Source organism: Stegodyphus dumicola, chromosome 10, assembly GCF_044657685.1.
Source record: "Stegodyphus dumicola isolate Sdum_Otavi_A_Nest chromosome 10, ASM4465768v1".
Taxonomy (NCBI): domain Eukaryota; kingdom Metazoa; phylum Arthropoda; class Arachnida; order Araneae; family Eresidae; genus Stegodyphus; species Stegodyphus dumicola.
This window is the reverse complement of record NC_140777.1, coordinates 142909559-142924842: the sequence shown is the minus strand read 5'-3', so window position 1 is coordinate 142924842 and position 15284 is coordinate 142909559. Positions and strand designations below refer to the sequence as shown.

At 32.6% G+C, this 15284-nt stretch overlaps 1 protein-coding gene across 1 annotated transcript in view; it reads left to right on the top strand.

The window, feature by feature from the left end:
- The window catches only part of Sou (required for meiotic nuclear division 5 protein souji), a 66162-nt gene that overhangs the window by 7711 nt on the left and 43167 nt on the right, over window positions 1-15284 (top strand). Inside the window, exon 2 of the mRNA XM_035370914.2 lies at window positions 5394-5539. Coding sequence (XP_035226805.1) covers window positions 5394-5539 — 146 coding nt within the window. The remainder of the gene's footprint in view (window positions 1-5393; window positions 5540-15284) is intronic.

Genomic DNA, 15284 nt, shown 5'->3' with positions numbered 1-15284 from the left:
TCTCTTTAATGTGGCTGTAATGCAAACTAGGTATGAACAGCTGTTGACATTAAAGAACCCAAAATGATTTTTTTATATTCATGTTTGTGTAGAAATTTGTATTCATGGTTTTTATTATTATTTTTTTTTATGTTTGTGTAGAAAATTGTAGAGGTGTCCACTTGATGGCTACATCACTTCCATAACCTCACACATCGATCACCATTTGTAAGGCGGAAGAAAGATTCATCACTGAAGATCGTACTGCCTCATTTGGCATTCCACACAACTCTAAACATCCATAACGATCACTTGCTGTTAATGGAAGCCTTAAGCCATTCGTCTTAAAATTGTCCATGGAAGGTGGTGGTGGAGAGGTGGAAGCATCCTATATGCTTAACAAACTGTTTCCATTTGTGAACTGTGGGTTAAATATGGCCTGATTTAATGCAAAGCAATTAGTGAGGTTTGATGTTTTTTTGTTCCGAACCATTACGATGTTGCACAATTTTTCCTGCATCCATTATCCTCAGATCAGATCATTAATTATAGCATTAATCTGTATTCACTCCATGGTAGAAGGATCAACTAAAAGTAGAGTCTTAACATGGAGCCTCTCTTGAGCCTTGTTTATTTACTGATATGACTAAGTGTAAGAATGTCTTAAAGGCATTAATTGTCTTCATATTCACCAGACTTAGAAACAACATAAGAATTTGCAGAACAACTCTTATATGTGCCCTCAGATCGCCAAATTTCTCGCCAAACATTTATGGCGAGAAACTCCATGGTGCCATATTACTATCTAAATCTTTTGTTTGCATTTTGAAATTTAAGCCTAAAATGTCTCCAAAAACGTGGTTTTCGCACATGCAAAAAACACATTTTGAACACACAATTTAAGCTAAAAGTCCGAAACAAAAACAAAAAATATAGATAGCAAAAACGTAAAGTTTCTAACCAAAAATATTCGACAAGAATCCATGTACACAACAATATGTTTTAACTTAAAAAAAAACATCTACGAATTGCACAATCTAGGCAGCAAAAGAGTCTACAAACTATGCACACCTCGCTTTAATAAATTAACATAATAACAATAAATTTCAAAGAATACCATGTACATAGCATTCTGTTTAAAGTTAAAAAAACATCTATGAATTGCACAATCAAGGCATTGCGCACAAATCAACAAAATAAACTAAAATAACTAAAATAAATTACAAACAGTTCAAATAACAGAAATTCATAGTAAAAAAAACAATGAACATAACATTCTACAAAATAAAAATAGTAAAATTAAATGCACTTACAATAATACATATGTGAATAAAATTTTTGCCAGTCACACAACGTCTGTCAACAAAAGTGCCACGATTTTGCTATATCACATGTCTTTCTGTGATTCAAGATTTCGAAAGTAACGATGAAAACTTCCTTCAAAGTTAACTTACTACACGAAAACCACAATTCAAACCTTAAACTCTGCTGACAGCCACATACTTTAGCAGCAACCATTTGACTGCAAACCCACACAAGTCTATCAGAAACACCATTCTTCGTCCACATTCTCATATCAGCTCCGCATTTCGGACACGCCAAACTCTGTTTTAAAAGTCCCGACTCCCATAGAAATTCCAAAAATGCACTTCTATCTGCATAAACACACCTGTGAACAAAAGACTTGTTAACAACTCCAACATCGTACCTTTCAATACTAAATTTACTTTCCACACAATCTAAAATACGCAACTGAAATCTTGCCACCACGTCTCCAAGTTTCAACGTAAAAAAGGTTGCCATACAAACAGCATCGTCCACCAACCAACCCACCGCACGGAATCGTGCTAAGAACCAGCGTAGAACACATATCGTCACATTTTGTGATCTTAGGTTGCATATAAGAGTATAGCCAAATTTGCATATTATAGTCGATATTGCCAAAATTGAAAGCTCTGCGTGTTGTTTAGATGTTCATATCTTGTATGCTAATCATCTGATTAGCTTGCAAATAAAGTATGATTACTAATACAGAAATTTATATGACAGTGGAATTTTTCTTCATAGTATGGCAATTTTCTGACTTGTAATATATTTAATGTAACTTGAATGTCATGAATATCAAATAATAACTTCATTACAATATGTATATACAGTTAGAGTTTGATAAATGAGTATATAAAAAATGAAATTCACATTAGCAAAACCAAATTAGTAGAAAAAATTCCAATCTAAAATTGTAGAAACAATTGTCTTATTTGTTATGAGCTTGAATATCAAAAGCCTGCATTTAAAACATATTTCTTAAAAAAGTGCATTTCAGGCTTATAAAAGTCAATGTATTTCTGATCTGATTATGAAATCTTGCTGAACATGAAGTTGCCGGAGATGTTGTCACTCATTCTGGCAGAAGTTTAAATGAACATATCTTTCTTTTAGTTAGATAATAAACAGATACAAATTACGGATGTAGTGTATAAAGAAATTTAAATCGCTTATAATTTTTTACCATTATTTTTTCATTTAACATATTATGACTTGTATTGGATCCTGCAAATTTGAAAATACTCCAATAGTCCCAGATATTAATCATTTTTTCAAAGTGCAAGGAAAAAATATAACTTATATCCTTCTTTACAAAAATTAATTCAGCTTATCAGGACTTAATCTAATTTACACTTCACCAAAGCGAACTTCTGTTGATTGTGTTGTGACATCATGCTTATCAATTACTGGTGCTAAATTACACTGTTTGGCGACAGTTAATAGTATTATGAGCTCTATAATGGCATTACAAATCTCTCATTTACTTAATTTTTTTTTCTAAAATATGGTTACCTTGAGCTTTCCAGTGAATTCCAGGTGAATGTTGGATAGTTGAGATTTTACTCTGTATAAGTGCAGAAATTCTCTTAATTTTCTACATATTAGAAAATTTCTATCAATGTTCTGTCATTTTTACGTGAATGATTTCAGAATACCTTTATCATCTAGAACTGCATACATTTATGCATAAATACTTGTTTCTGGGCATATAGAATTTCTTTTTAATGTTACAGTATTTAAGCTTTTTATATATTTCATCCTGGAAAAATACTGAGGATTGGGTAAAAATGCTCCCACATTAGTAAATCACCACATTGAAAGACACGTAAGAAAGTAAGCCTGAAATATTTTTCTTAGAGGCATTGGATTATGCAATCGCATGTTTAATCAAAATTCGGAGGAATAATATTTCAGGTTAGCCCTTGGCAAAAATTGGGAAATTTTTTGTGGCATTCTTAGTTACATGCAACACCTTCCCAAGTAAAATAGTGTCAAAAAATAAATAAAGAATATGTTAAAGATTAAATTAGCAATAAATTTCTCTTCTCTATTCTAAAAATAGTAACCCCTCTCTGCACTGTGTCATTTTGAGACTATTCTATGTCATCTGATTCTTAGGTAATTATGATGATGCAAATGAAACTAAAACTCAACCAGTAATTTTAGATCAATATTAACTATCCAATCAGAATGCTTTGAGAACCAAAACTAACTCGGTCTGACTTGAGATTTCATCCTGAACGTTACGCACTTGCTTTCTGTGCTTTGGCCTGGTCGCACTGCAGTCTGTTTGCTCTTTCATTCTTATTGTAAGTTTATCTAAAATGTAAAATCTCTTAGAATAGGCACAATTAATGTGCCAACTTGATTGTCGCCGCAACATATTTGCTAAAATAAAAATGATTTAAATCTGCATTCACCTCCATTTTCCTAGTCATTATTGATCAACACGTCTACGCTATCGAAATACTACTCGTCATTACTTCTAAGTTTGTTCCTGCTCCTGAATATATTACAACTGCTTCTAAGTTTCTGAGTTTGAATCTGTTATACATACATATATATATGTAAGATAAAAATATATGAATCAAAATTATAGATTAAACTATAAACATTAATTCTTCCTCTCTATTCTAAAATCGTAATAACTTCTTTGCATTGCGTCATTTCTAGATCACTCTATGATCGGCGCAGCTCTGATGATGTAATCATTGGGAACTGAAACTGTCCTTGTAAACCAAAACTTTTCTCTTCGTGTGCCTCCATCTTGCATAACTACGCACTTCAGCTTTTGCTCTCTACTAAGATGTAATTTCGCTGGCTTGCTTTCTATCTCAACAATATCAAAAATGTAAATCTTCTGTGGAAAGGCACGACTGGAGTGCCAAGTGATTGTGGCCACAAATATTAATTGGAAATAAAAATGGAATTAAAACTGCTTCGACTGCCAAGTTCTTTAAATACTACGCAATCAAAATTCTTCTTCAATTATGGATCTAATCACGCATCCACAGTGTTCCGGCTTTTCCTTGTGCTTTTAATATTACATATATATAATCTCTATAAACTGCGCTCTAAATCAAATTAGCTCTGTGCAGTACAAAAAGTGAAATATCAACTTACCTTATTATTTAGAAATTTCTGTGTCTTTGGTGTGTTGCACAGGGAATTCCTTAACAGCATCCAAAAACAGTTTAAAATTATCTGAACTAGAATCTGTATACTGTCGTTGCCACATAAATTCACAAAAGTAAAAATCAAAAAAATATCCTGCCGGTGGCATTTCTTTCGAAAATCCTTTTTTATTACACCGCACATACCTTCCATAGTGTTGATATGAGGTCCGGTTTCCAAATGCTTAAATCTCATTGCGTAATTTACTGAGAGGTGAACGAAGCCATTTAAATCTTCATTTACACACCAATCAATCAATATTTTTTTCCCCATTCATTCCAAAGCACACAGAAACTTCTTGTTAATCGTAGCATTAACAGGCATTTTATGGTGTAAAGCACAAAATAAGCAATGTACTAACCAACATCCAACACATAAATGAGCTCCGAGAAATATTTTCCCAGCAGTCAAAGTCACCGCAAACACACAAATTACAACTAATCATGTCATAATAGGGTTTCCATAATATTCAGCGTAAAATACTCATGTTTAAAATAAATGAAACAATAATGTGGCAATCCCAAAAGTACCTTAAAATATAAACTGTCCCGAAATTCTTTTTAGCTGGGGTAGTTTTTCTTTCAACTTATATTTGTAGACTAAAACGTTAATCACCTATTTTTGTGTAATGACACTGTAGATAAGTTTTACATATAATTTGTTTTCTATTTAATTCATGATGTGTATTGAGATTTTTGTTCATTGGCAATAGAAATTTGCTTTTAATTTATTTTTTTAGGTTAGAGAGAGGGGTACCCCTTGTATTATCGGGATGTTGTTGTTTCATTTATCGCCAAGTCTTTGTTTTATTTGTCGCCAGTTGTGTTTTAAATGTTATCTGGATTAACTTAATCTGATATTCATTTGCTTGGATGCATTTTAAACAGTCAATTATCAACTTACTTTGTTTTCAGCACCCCAAACAAATGATATAACACCTGCTCAAGCTCTTATTCTCACTCAATGTGCAAAAAAAGTGAAAGACGTGGTTGCTGCTATGGCTACTGAACATAGAGATCTACATGGAACAGTATCCAAAGTTGGAAAAGCTATTGATAAAGTATTACATTTCCTTTTCCTTTATTTGTATATGCTTTTATACATTCAAGATTACTTGAATAATTTTTAAATGTAAAGTCTAGTAATAGGTGATGCATTTATGAGCTTAAAAATCACCGAGATTCATAATGTGTACCAAGTTTAACATGGCAGTTGTTAAGGGAAAGAACACAGCACACAAGCTACTTATAGGTTACTGGTTATTTAATATTCAAAATTAAATATTGTTACATTAATTTAAGTCCACTGCCTTCACAGTAATAAATGAGAGACACATTGTCCAACTACACTGCATGGCAAGGGTGGGCAAATACTTTTAACCATCATGTGGACAAGACTGCCACAAGGTGTGATGTTGATTTGTGACAGTCTTATATGGTTCCACTGGTGTTTGCTAGAAGTGATGTAGAGGGATACACCTCTCTTTGGTTGAAATTTTTAAAAAATCTGTGGTTTAGAATAGCATTTTATGCACATATTTTCATATTTTGTACTCTAAATAAGCCACAGATGTTAAACACAGGGTCATAATAGCCCAATATACAGGTGAACCAATGAAATATAAAATGTACATGTAAATTTCAAAACATATGAAAGGAAAAAAGTCATCAATAATTAATTAAATATTTTTATAAATTTTACAGTTTTGCTTGTATTTTTATTATAAACACTGTGTTGTAAAAACAATTATTAATTAAGGTACTTTTCCATTTTGCCGGCGCAAATCTCGCCAAGCAGACTGTTGGCGACAACATACAGTATACACATAAAAAATTTTAACAAATGTTAGTTCTAAGAATTTTTTATTTTGAAGGCATAAAAATTTTGTAAAAAGCCTATAAATAAAAGACAATAAATTTGTAAAAAGACATTAATGTAAGAATTTGCTATGCTTTCATGGTTCAAAATCCTGATTCTCCAGTTCTTATCACATGACCCCAAGTGATCTCATCTCATGTAAACTACGCTACGAAAATCTAATTTTCTCAATAATTATCTACATTAATTTCAAGTTAAATCTTAATTTGGAATACAAGTCAAGAATTATTTCAATTCGCACGAATATCTTACTCGGAAATTATGTAAAACCGCAGTGCTTTACTTCGCTAGTGCATTCTCATTAAAATTGATGAGTTTAACCCTTGATTTTTTCTTTTCTATATTTTCGCCTTTGGGTGAGCAGTGTGATTGCATCCTAATTCACTTAATTATTGCAAATGGTATTGGGGCATAAAATTTAATTAGCTTTGTAAATAGTCTGTGTAATTGTATGCCAGTATTGAAAGAAACAATCAATCTGGTATGAAATGGCTGCGACTTGTTTTGAAAATGAGGCGTAAAAGGTTACCAGCGAAGATATTCCGTTTGGCATCAGTTGTACCATTATTGGCGACTTTATTGTTTGCGCCGGCAAAACAGAAAGTACCTTACTTAATTTATTCTTGATGTGAGATGTAAAATCTCAAATGTGTATATGTTATTATTTCACCCAAATTAGGTTTTTATGTACTTCATTAATGAAAAAGGTTATTTCTCATAAGTATGTCGATCCAAAACTAAATACTTCTTAATATAATCCAAAATATTTTTTGAAATGATTTGCATTCAGGAAACCATAAAAGACCGTTAATTTGCTTCAATGAAACTTTTCCTTTAACAGATTATCCAACTGCAAATTGTTCAGTTCGAACTGAATCTGAACTGACACATCCAGCACATTAAAATTAAATGGCGATTTTTTTTTCAATTTATTTAAAGTTTTCAAACGATCTCTTCCTATTGATCATCAAATGAGTGACATGTATACTGTTTCATTTTTAAATAAAAATTTTGGGGTGAAATGTTTTTTTACTTGAGATTTACTTGAGAAGTTTTTGTCTTAACAATTGTAATCATATTTCATTGTTTAGTTTCTAAATTAAAGCTGTTAGAAATGCTAAAACTATATTTTTAGCAGATGAGCGTATTTTCTAGTATATTTAGTTTTCGCAGCTTAACTTGCTAGTGTAGTTACGCATATATATGCCTGTATGTACTTTAATAATAGATGTTCATTTCTGCTGTTGATTTCTGTAGGTTACAAGCAAAACTGGATAGGAAAGAGATGAAAATGTCATTGTATAGAATTTCACCATGTGCCCATGTGCTGGATTAAGCAATTAAACGGGCTGCATTTATCCCTCGGGCTGCCTTTTCCCCAGCACTGCTTAGTAGTCAAGGACATTCAGAATGCTTTGAAGAACATATGGTTCTTGGATATAAGGCGTGCTGATTCTATTACAAAATAACCAAAGAAATAATTAGTTCACCTCTTAATCCTTTCGTAATAGGTACCTGAATCACCAAACTGCTCTCAGGATGGCAGACAGGATGAACTGTCTTGTGGGGATAGTCAGTTTGTCCTGCTAAGCCTAACTTTGGGGGGAAAAATCACATAAATTAAATTTGTAATCCAATCATTCCAATTTTGGGTACATTATGAGAGGAACATGGGTAGTTGTCAGAATTAATTTTATAACTTATCATTACCTTGCCATTTAAAGCATAAAAAATGTTTCACTAAATGCAACACAAAGTATTTGGCTCAATGCTAGCCAAATTCTAAGAGAAATTATGAATACTCCCACGTATTTATATCAGCTGATGCAGCTCTGAGTATTTATATTAATCATCCCCATGATTTCTGCTTTGATTTCGAAACAAAATGGTGAAAAAAATTATTGAAAGAGAATGAAGGTTAGCATTCTCCAGTATCAATAAATTCCACCATAACAGATGTGGCATAAAATAGTACCAATAAAATGTACTAATTAAATATTCTGTCTAAAAAATTCATATATGGTACCTAAGCCTTCAGATTCAATTTAAATGACGATTCATATATGATACACCTGGTTGTGAGATAATGTTAGTTGCTAATGCTTATATGTTACACCTGTTCCGAAAGGATGAAGGGAATAGAAAACTTTGGAGGAAAGACCTTTCATCTCTAACAGCTTATGAAGTAAAAACCGAGGTGAATACAGTCAAAAGTCGTTAATCCGGACTCGTCGGGACTTCGGCGATTCCGGATTATCGATTTTTCCGGATTATAGATCATCAGTTTAAATCTCGTAAGATGGCATGCAGAAATTCTACAATTAAAAATGTGAAACCATAATTTATGAAATAAAGAACAATTATGATCTAAAGGGTATCAGAATTTGCAAAAAGAAAAGGCTTAATATTTATTTGTGTACTTTATTAAACATTTCTTTCAATGTAAGTTGTTTAAGTTTTGCTTCGTTTCATGTGATAATACTTTCTATTTAATTCTATTAAACAGACATAATTTCTTGTTCAGTTACAAAGTTCCGCCGTTCAAGTCCTATAATTGCTGTGTCAAGAACACCGACTAATTTGTCAATCGAAATTTTTTTGTTTTCAATAACCTCTGTCACTTTTCTTCGCTATCGGAAGCGAATTATAATGACGAGGAACTTGTTTTAAATCATATCAAAGACGGAGCATATCGAGATGAAATACTACATTTGGTAAGGAATTATAAGCCAAATAAAATAAAAACATCTGCTCTGAAGATAACGATAGTGCTGACAAATCAACTTCCAATTCATTAGGCGCCCGCCGCCGAGCAGCGTGAAATTGATAAACAGATTTCGGATTTCAAAACATACTTTCGCTTTAGATCCTTTACATATTAACAAATATATATCGGAAATTTTATTTGATATAATCGAAAGTTTAAGCTTACTTTTATAAAATTGCTCTTACAGTTTGCAAAAAATAATAAGCCGGATGCAATTCGAAAATTAAGGAACAACGCAATCATCAACATTAACTGAAATAGATAATTAGATAATTTTAGCTTATACGTCCATTATACATAAAATGCGCACGCGAAAACGTATTCTGCACTTGCGCACACTCATATGCGCAGTCGTAAAAGGTCTTACGCGCATGCGTGAACGCCTCTGCGCATGTGTCAACGTTGCGCATGCGCAGAAAGTTTTTAGTTTTGATGTCCGGATTATAGATCATTCCGAATTATGGGTGTCCGAATTAACGACTTTTCACTGTACTATAAATTTTGAAATCATTTTTACTTGTAACTAGCTAATGAGCTTCACATCTTGAAGTCACATTTCATTCGTGCTAAATAAAAGCTGGAAAATAACCTCTAACATCAGTTTTTTCCAAAACATGTATGAAATTAATTAAAATGTCATATTTTAAGTTTTTCATTTGTTTCCTAAGAAAAGAAAAATCAGTAGGACTCTTTTAAAGAATGATGGGGGATTAAGTACAGTTGATTTTTATAGTATGCATAGGTTAGTGATGTTCTAATCCTGTGCAGTTCTAAATCTGCATAAACTTTATACTTCTAAAAAAATAAATTTTTGCCACTGACCATAAGCCATACTTGTGCGGCATTATTCCATTGAAAAAAAAGGTAGCACTCCTTTTTTTTCCTTCTCTCAAAAAAGGGAAAAATTCTAAATGAAATAAGAGAAAAGTACTTTTTTTTTTTTTTTTTAAATCTGTTTAACCTGATACTTACTATTCCCCATTTCACCGGAAATTATAGCCAAAATCTTCTCAATCATTTAATCATCTCACTGCTTTAAAAATGTTACCTAGAGTACACAACAGGGAATGACAGATATTGCAGCTTCAAGGAAGTGAAAGATACTCACATACATGATCTTTGCAGGGGAGTTGAAATCACATGCTTGGTTTCAGATTAATAGTGAATCTACTTACTTACATCATTTAGGGTGGATATCATAAGAAAAAAATGCATCTGTAGTGTTGTGATTAGTTTATTTACATTGTAATTTTAAATCGTCTATTTAGAAGATGAAATGTGTGTGTGTGTCAACTCCTGTATTATTCTGTAAGTTACGAAACATTCTCGATTTGTATTACTAATGCTAAATAGCAAATGTAAAGGATGGTCATAAATAAACTTGCTCAATATATAAACCCCTAGCAGCCTTTCTGCTCAATGAATCGAAATAAAATTTCAGATATCATTACTTAAAGGTATGTGCTTGAGACACTGATAATTTAAAACAATTCAGCTCTCACAGTTACAGTGAAAAAATTTCAAAATTTTGGAATGGCAACACTAAGTTTTTTTTTCTGCATAAATTGATCAGTGCTTTGAAAACCATAAATGGAAGTGGAACAATAATACATGTATGATGAAAATTGCCAGCTTAAAACATTTGCAAAGAAGCACATTGTAAAGGACCAGTGACCAGAGGAGAAGCATTGATGCACTTTGTATAATTCAGGACAGACAGTCCAGTCAACACTATGTACACTGCATGAAAAAAAAAAAGAGATGGTTCTATACCTCCCGTTTTACTGGGCCAATTGACGAAATTCAAATAGCGTTTTCTATGTCTTGAAAGCGTGACTTAGGATATATACAGTACAAAGTCTGAGATCCAGACATCCAATATCTGGAATGATCTAAAATCTGAACCTCAAAGCCACCAACAACGTATTTTTTTTTTAAGAAATTTTTTTTGTATGCTTTAAGCATGTGCATCCTATTTTCCCTCCATAATAAAACATATGGAGAGTTTCGATTTTTAATTTTACTTCGGCACTAAATAAAATACACTCAAAAGTCGATAATCCGGACTCGTCGGGACTTCGGCGATTCCGGATTATCGATTTTACCGGATTATAGATCATCAGTTTAAATCTGGTAAAATGGCATGCAAAAATTATAAAATTAAAAACATGAAACCGTAATTTACGAAATAAAGAACAATTATGATCTAAAGGGTATCAAAATTTACAAAAAAAAAAAAAAGCTTAATATTTATTTGTTTACTTTATAAGACATTTCTTTCAATGTAAGTTGTTTAAGTTGCTTCGTTTTTTATGTGATATAATACATTCTCTTTAATTCTATAAAAAGACATAATTTCTTGTTCACTTACAAAGTTCCGCTGTTCAAGTCCTATAATTGCTGTGTCGAGAGAGAATACCGACTAATTTGTCAATCGAAATTTTTTGTTTTCAATAACCTCTGTCACTTTCGTTGCTATCGGAAGCGAATTATAATGACGAAGCATTTGATTTAAATCACATCAAAGGCGGAGTACATGGAGATGAAATGCTACATTGAGTAAGCAATTATAAGCCAAATAAAATAAAAACATCTGCCCTTAAGATAAGGATAGTGTTGACAGATCAACTTCCAATTCATTGCACACCGCAGTGGCGTTAAAGATAAACAAAGTTTAGATAAACAAACATTAAAGTTTAGATAAACAAATGTTAAAGTTTAGATAAACAAAGGATATGCCTTTATCCATTTTTTGCAGCAATTCCACTTTTTGTTTAATGGACTCCGAAAGATACTTTCGCTTTGTATATCCTTTACATATTAGTAAATATATATCGGAAATTCTATTTGACATAATCGAAAGTTCAAGCTTACTTTTATAAAATTGCTCTAACAGTTTGCAAAAAATAATAATCCGGATCCAATTCGAAGATTAAGGAACAACGCAATCTGCAACATTAATTGAAATAGATAATTAGATAATTTTAGCTTAGCTTATCCCGTCCGTTATACATTAAACGCGCTTTCGTAAACGTATTTTGCACACGCGCACACGCAAATTCGCAGCGGTAAAGGTCTTACGAGCATGCGTCAACGCGACGCATGCGCAGAAAATTTGTAGCTTTGAGGTCCGGATTATAGATCATTCCGGATTATGGGTGTCCGAATTAATGACTTTTGACTGTACCTCGTTATTCAAGAAACAACCATTTTAGCATAAATTTGTGTGATCAATAATTTGGCTCTGTAGCTGCATATCTGCTAAGCATACATCTCAAACCGAAACATTTTATATAGAAACATCATTGATTTTACAGTCATAATATTTGATATTTTTGATGCCAAACTGGTGAATCATTATTATATTTTACTTTCATCACCACATATTTATCAGCTTGAATAATGACTCATGCAGTGATACCTGAATATTTTTTTTTTTATAAATTAGTAATTGAATAGCAAAAAGTATGGTAACTTTTTATGCCGACATTATGCTTGGCGATGATTGCAGATTAAAGTTAAATATGCTAAAAAATGTAAACAATAAAAAAGTTAACAACAATTTCTACCCATATGCTAAAAATAGATTTTTTTAAATGATGCTCATAGAACAAAAGGTTACATTTAATTATATTTGAATTAAGAATAACTGTTTTGTTATTCACATAAAGAATACAAGAACCGGCGACAGAACTCGTATGGCAGCACCGGGCGGCAGAATTTAGGACCAAATTTTAAGACAAAATTTTCAGAATTTAGAGAAGTGCCCAACAACAAAATTAAGGGATGATAAAATTTTTATAATTTAAGGAAAGCACTGATACCCAAAATTTAGGGGCTGTAAAAGTTCAGAAATCAGGGAGGCACTTGGTAGCAGAGTTTAGGACCCCCAGAGACTGCATTCAGGTGGTAAGATTCTAGAGCTGGGCCTTGGTAAACCTTAACGGATATGTGAATTTATGTATTCAAGACTCATCTAAACCTTAAGCATTTACAAAAAAATAGACGTAAGTGTATAATAAATAACTAAATTCATACAATTTAGGCTTAACTGTTTCAGTGCGTGATAGAAGCAAGATAAAATTGAGCAGAAGAACTTGTGTTTTGTCTCCAATCTCATGACACATAGCCAATAATGTATAGCAGATGTTATTAAGCTAGGTTTAAATTATACGGATTCCAAGGAATTTCAATCAATACAGCAGATTTCCATGTTCCGTAACTTTCTGATTTGATCCAGCTTATTATTTTTTTGCAGGCTTTTTTTATTACAACAATTTTATGAAAATTAAAGTTTGAACTTTTGATTATGTCAAAAAGAGTTTCTAATTCTGGAGCTGTAAAAGGAATTACAAAGTGAAAGCATGTTTTGATGTCCATTGAAAAAAAATGGATAAAGGTATATCCATCAAAAAATTATGCGAAGAGTATGGCAACTGTGTATGACATAAGAAAACAGAAAAGGGAATTTTTGAAAAATTTTTTTTGCGATTCCAACACTCCACTTGCAATGAATTACAGAAAAATTGTTCATTGTGCTAGAAGTGATGATTGAATGGGTCAGACAGCGTCGCAGCGAAGGCATGCCATTGATGGATGCAGTGCTAATGGCTCAAGTCAAAATATTTCATGAAGAAATGAACTGAAAACTGAGTGCACGTATTTGACAGGTCGGTTAACCAAATTAAAAAATCGCCATAATATAAGGCAATTAAAACTTTCAGGTGAAAAGTTTCAGCTTATACTGAAGCTGCTAAACTATTTACAGATGAATTCATTGAACTCATTAATAGTGAAAAGTTGTCTTCAGAACAAATTTGTAATGCTGATGAAATGGGTCTTTCCGGGTAGTATATACCGTGAAATGCCTTGGCAACCTCTACAGAAAAGGCTGCAACTGGCGTCAAAGATTCCAGAGTGAAACTAACAATTTTAGCATACACAAATGCTGCAGGAACGCACAAGTGTAAACTTTTCGTAATCAGAAAAAATAACATGAGCTCAAGCATTTAAAGGAGTAAAGAATTTCCCCATAATGTATTGTGAAAATAAAAGAACGTGGCTAACACAAGCATTAATGAATAATGATTGGTTTGAAAATCATTTCATACCCGAATCTCGACAACATTTGAATTCCGTTTGTTTACCTGATGACACAAAAATTGTCCTGATTGTAGACAACTGTGCAGATCAAACTTCACTTAAAGTTTTAGTGAAAGATTGTGGTGATGGCGATAAGGAGCGCGCCTTGCGCCCTCCGATAAGTGTGGCAACCCTAGAGGAGAAATTTCTTACGAGTAGCGAGCAGAGCGAAACAGGCAGGCTGTCGGGGAGTATGCGCGATGTTCCTAAATAAAGCTTAATTTTTATTGTGCACTATGTCTTGTTAATATTTATATTAATGCAGTACGAACATAATCTGTGATATGGAATTCGAGGATTGGTGGTAAAAACATAACCGGAAATTCCCATAATGGTAACCCGGACTGTGTTAAATCGTATGAACAGTTCTCAAGCACTTTCGGTTTTGACTACAAGCCATCACTCAAGATCTCCTAACCAGAAGTAATGGATTACATCGATTTTCATCCTCCGGATCACAGATGAGTAGTAATTATAGATCATTTTATAATTCTGTTTTCTACTTATCATTTAATTTCATTTTCTTTAGTTAAATTTTTGCTTTTATTTTGGCTTAAAAACCTTGCACAATGTCTGATGTATATGCCATCCAAATTCCGGTTTATAACCGATCAGACCCATCTTTATGGTTTATTATGTGTGAAAGTACTTTTGCTCTTGCCACCCCCAAACCTATCACAGAATCCATTACTAAATATAATTATGTAGTTTCTCATCTTCCTCCAGATATCGCATCACTAGTACGGGATTTACTTATGAAACCAGACCCTATTGATCCATATGCAAAGCTTAAAACTGAGTTAATAAATCGTTCAGGAGAATCTTCTCAGCAAGAAATTCGCCAATTATTATCTGGAGAAGAATTAGGTTCTCGAAAACCTTCCGATTTGCTTAGAAATATGAAACGTCGAGCAGAATCTTTAAATGTTCCTGATAACTTAATGTTAAAATTATTCCTTCAACGTTTGCCTTCGACTGTTCAGTCTATTTTGGCAGCAGTTTCCAATTTAACTGTAGA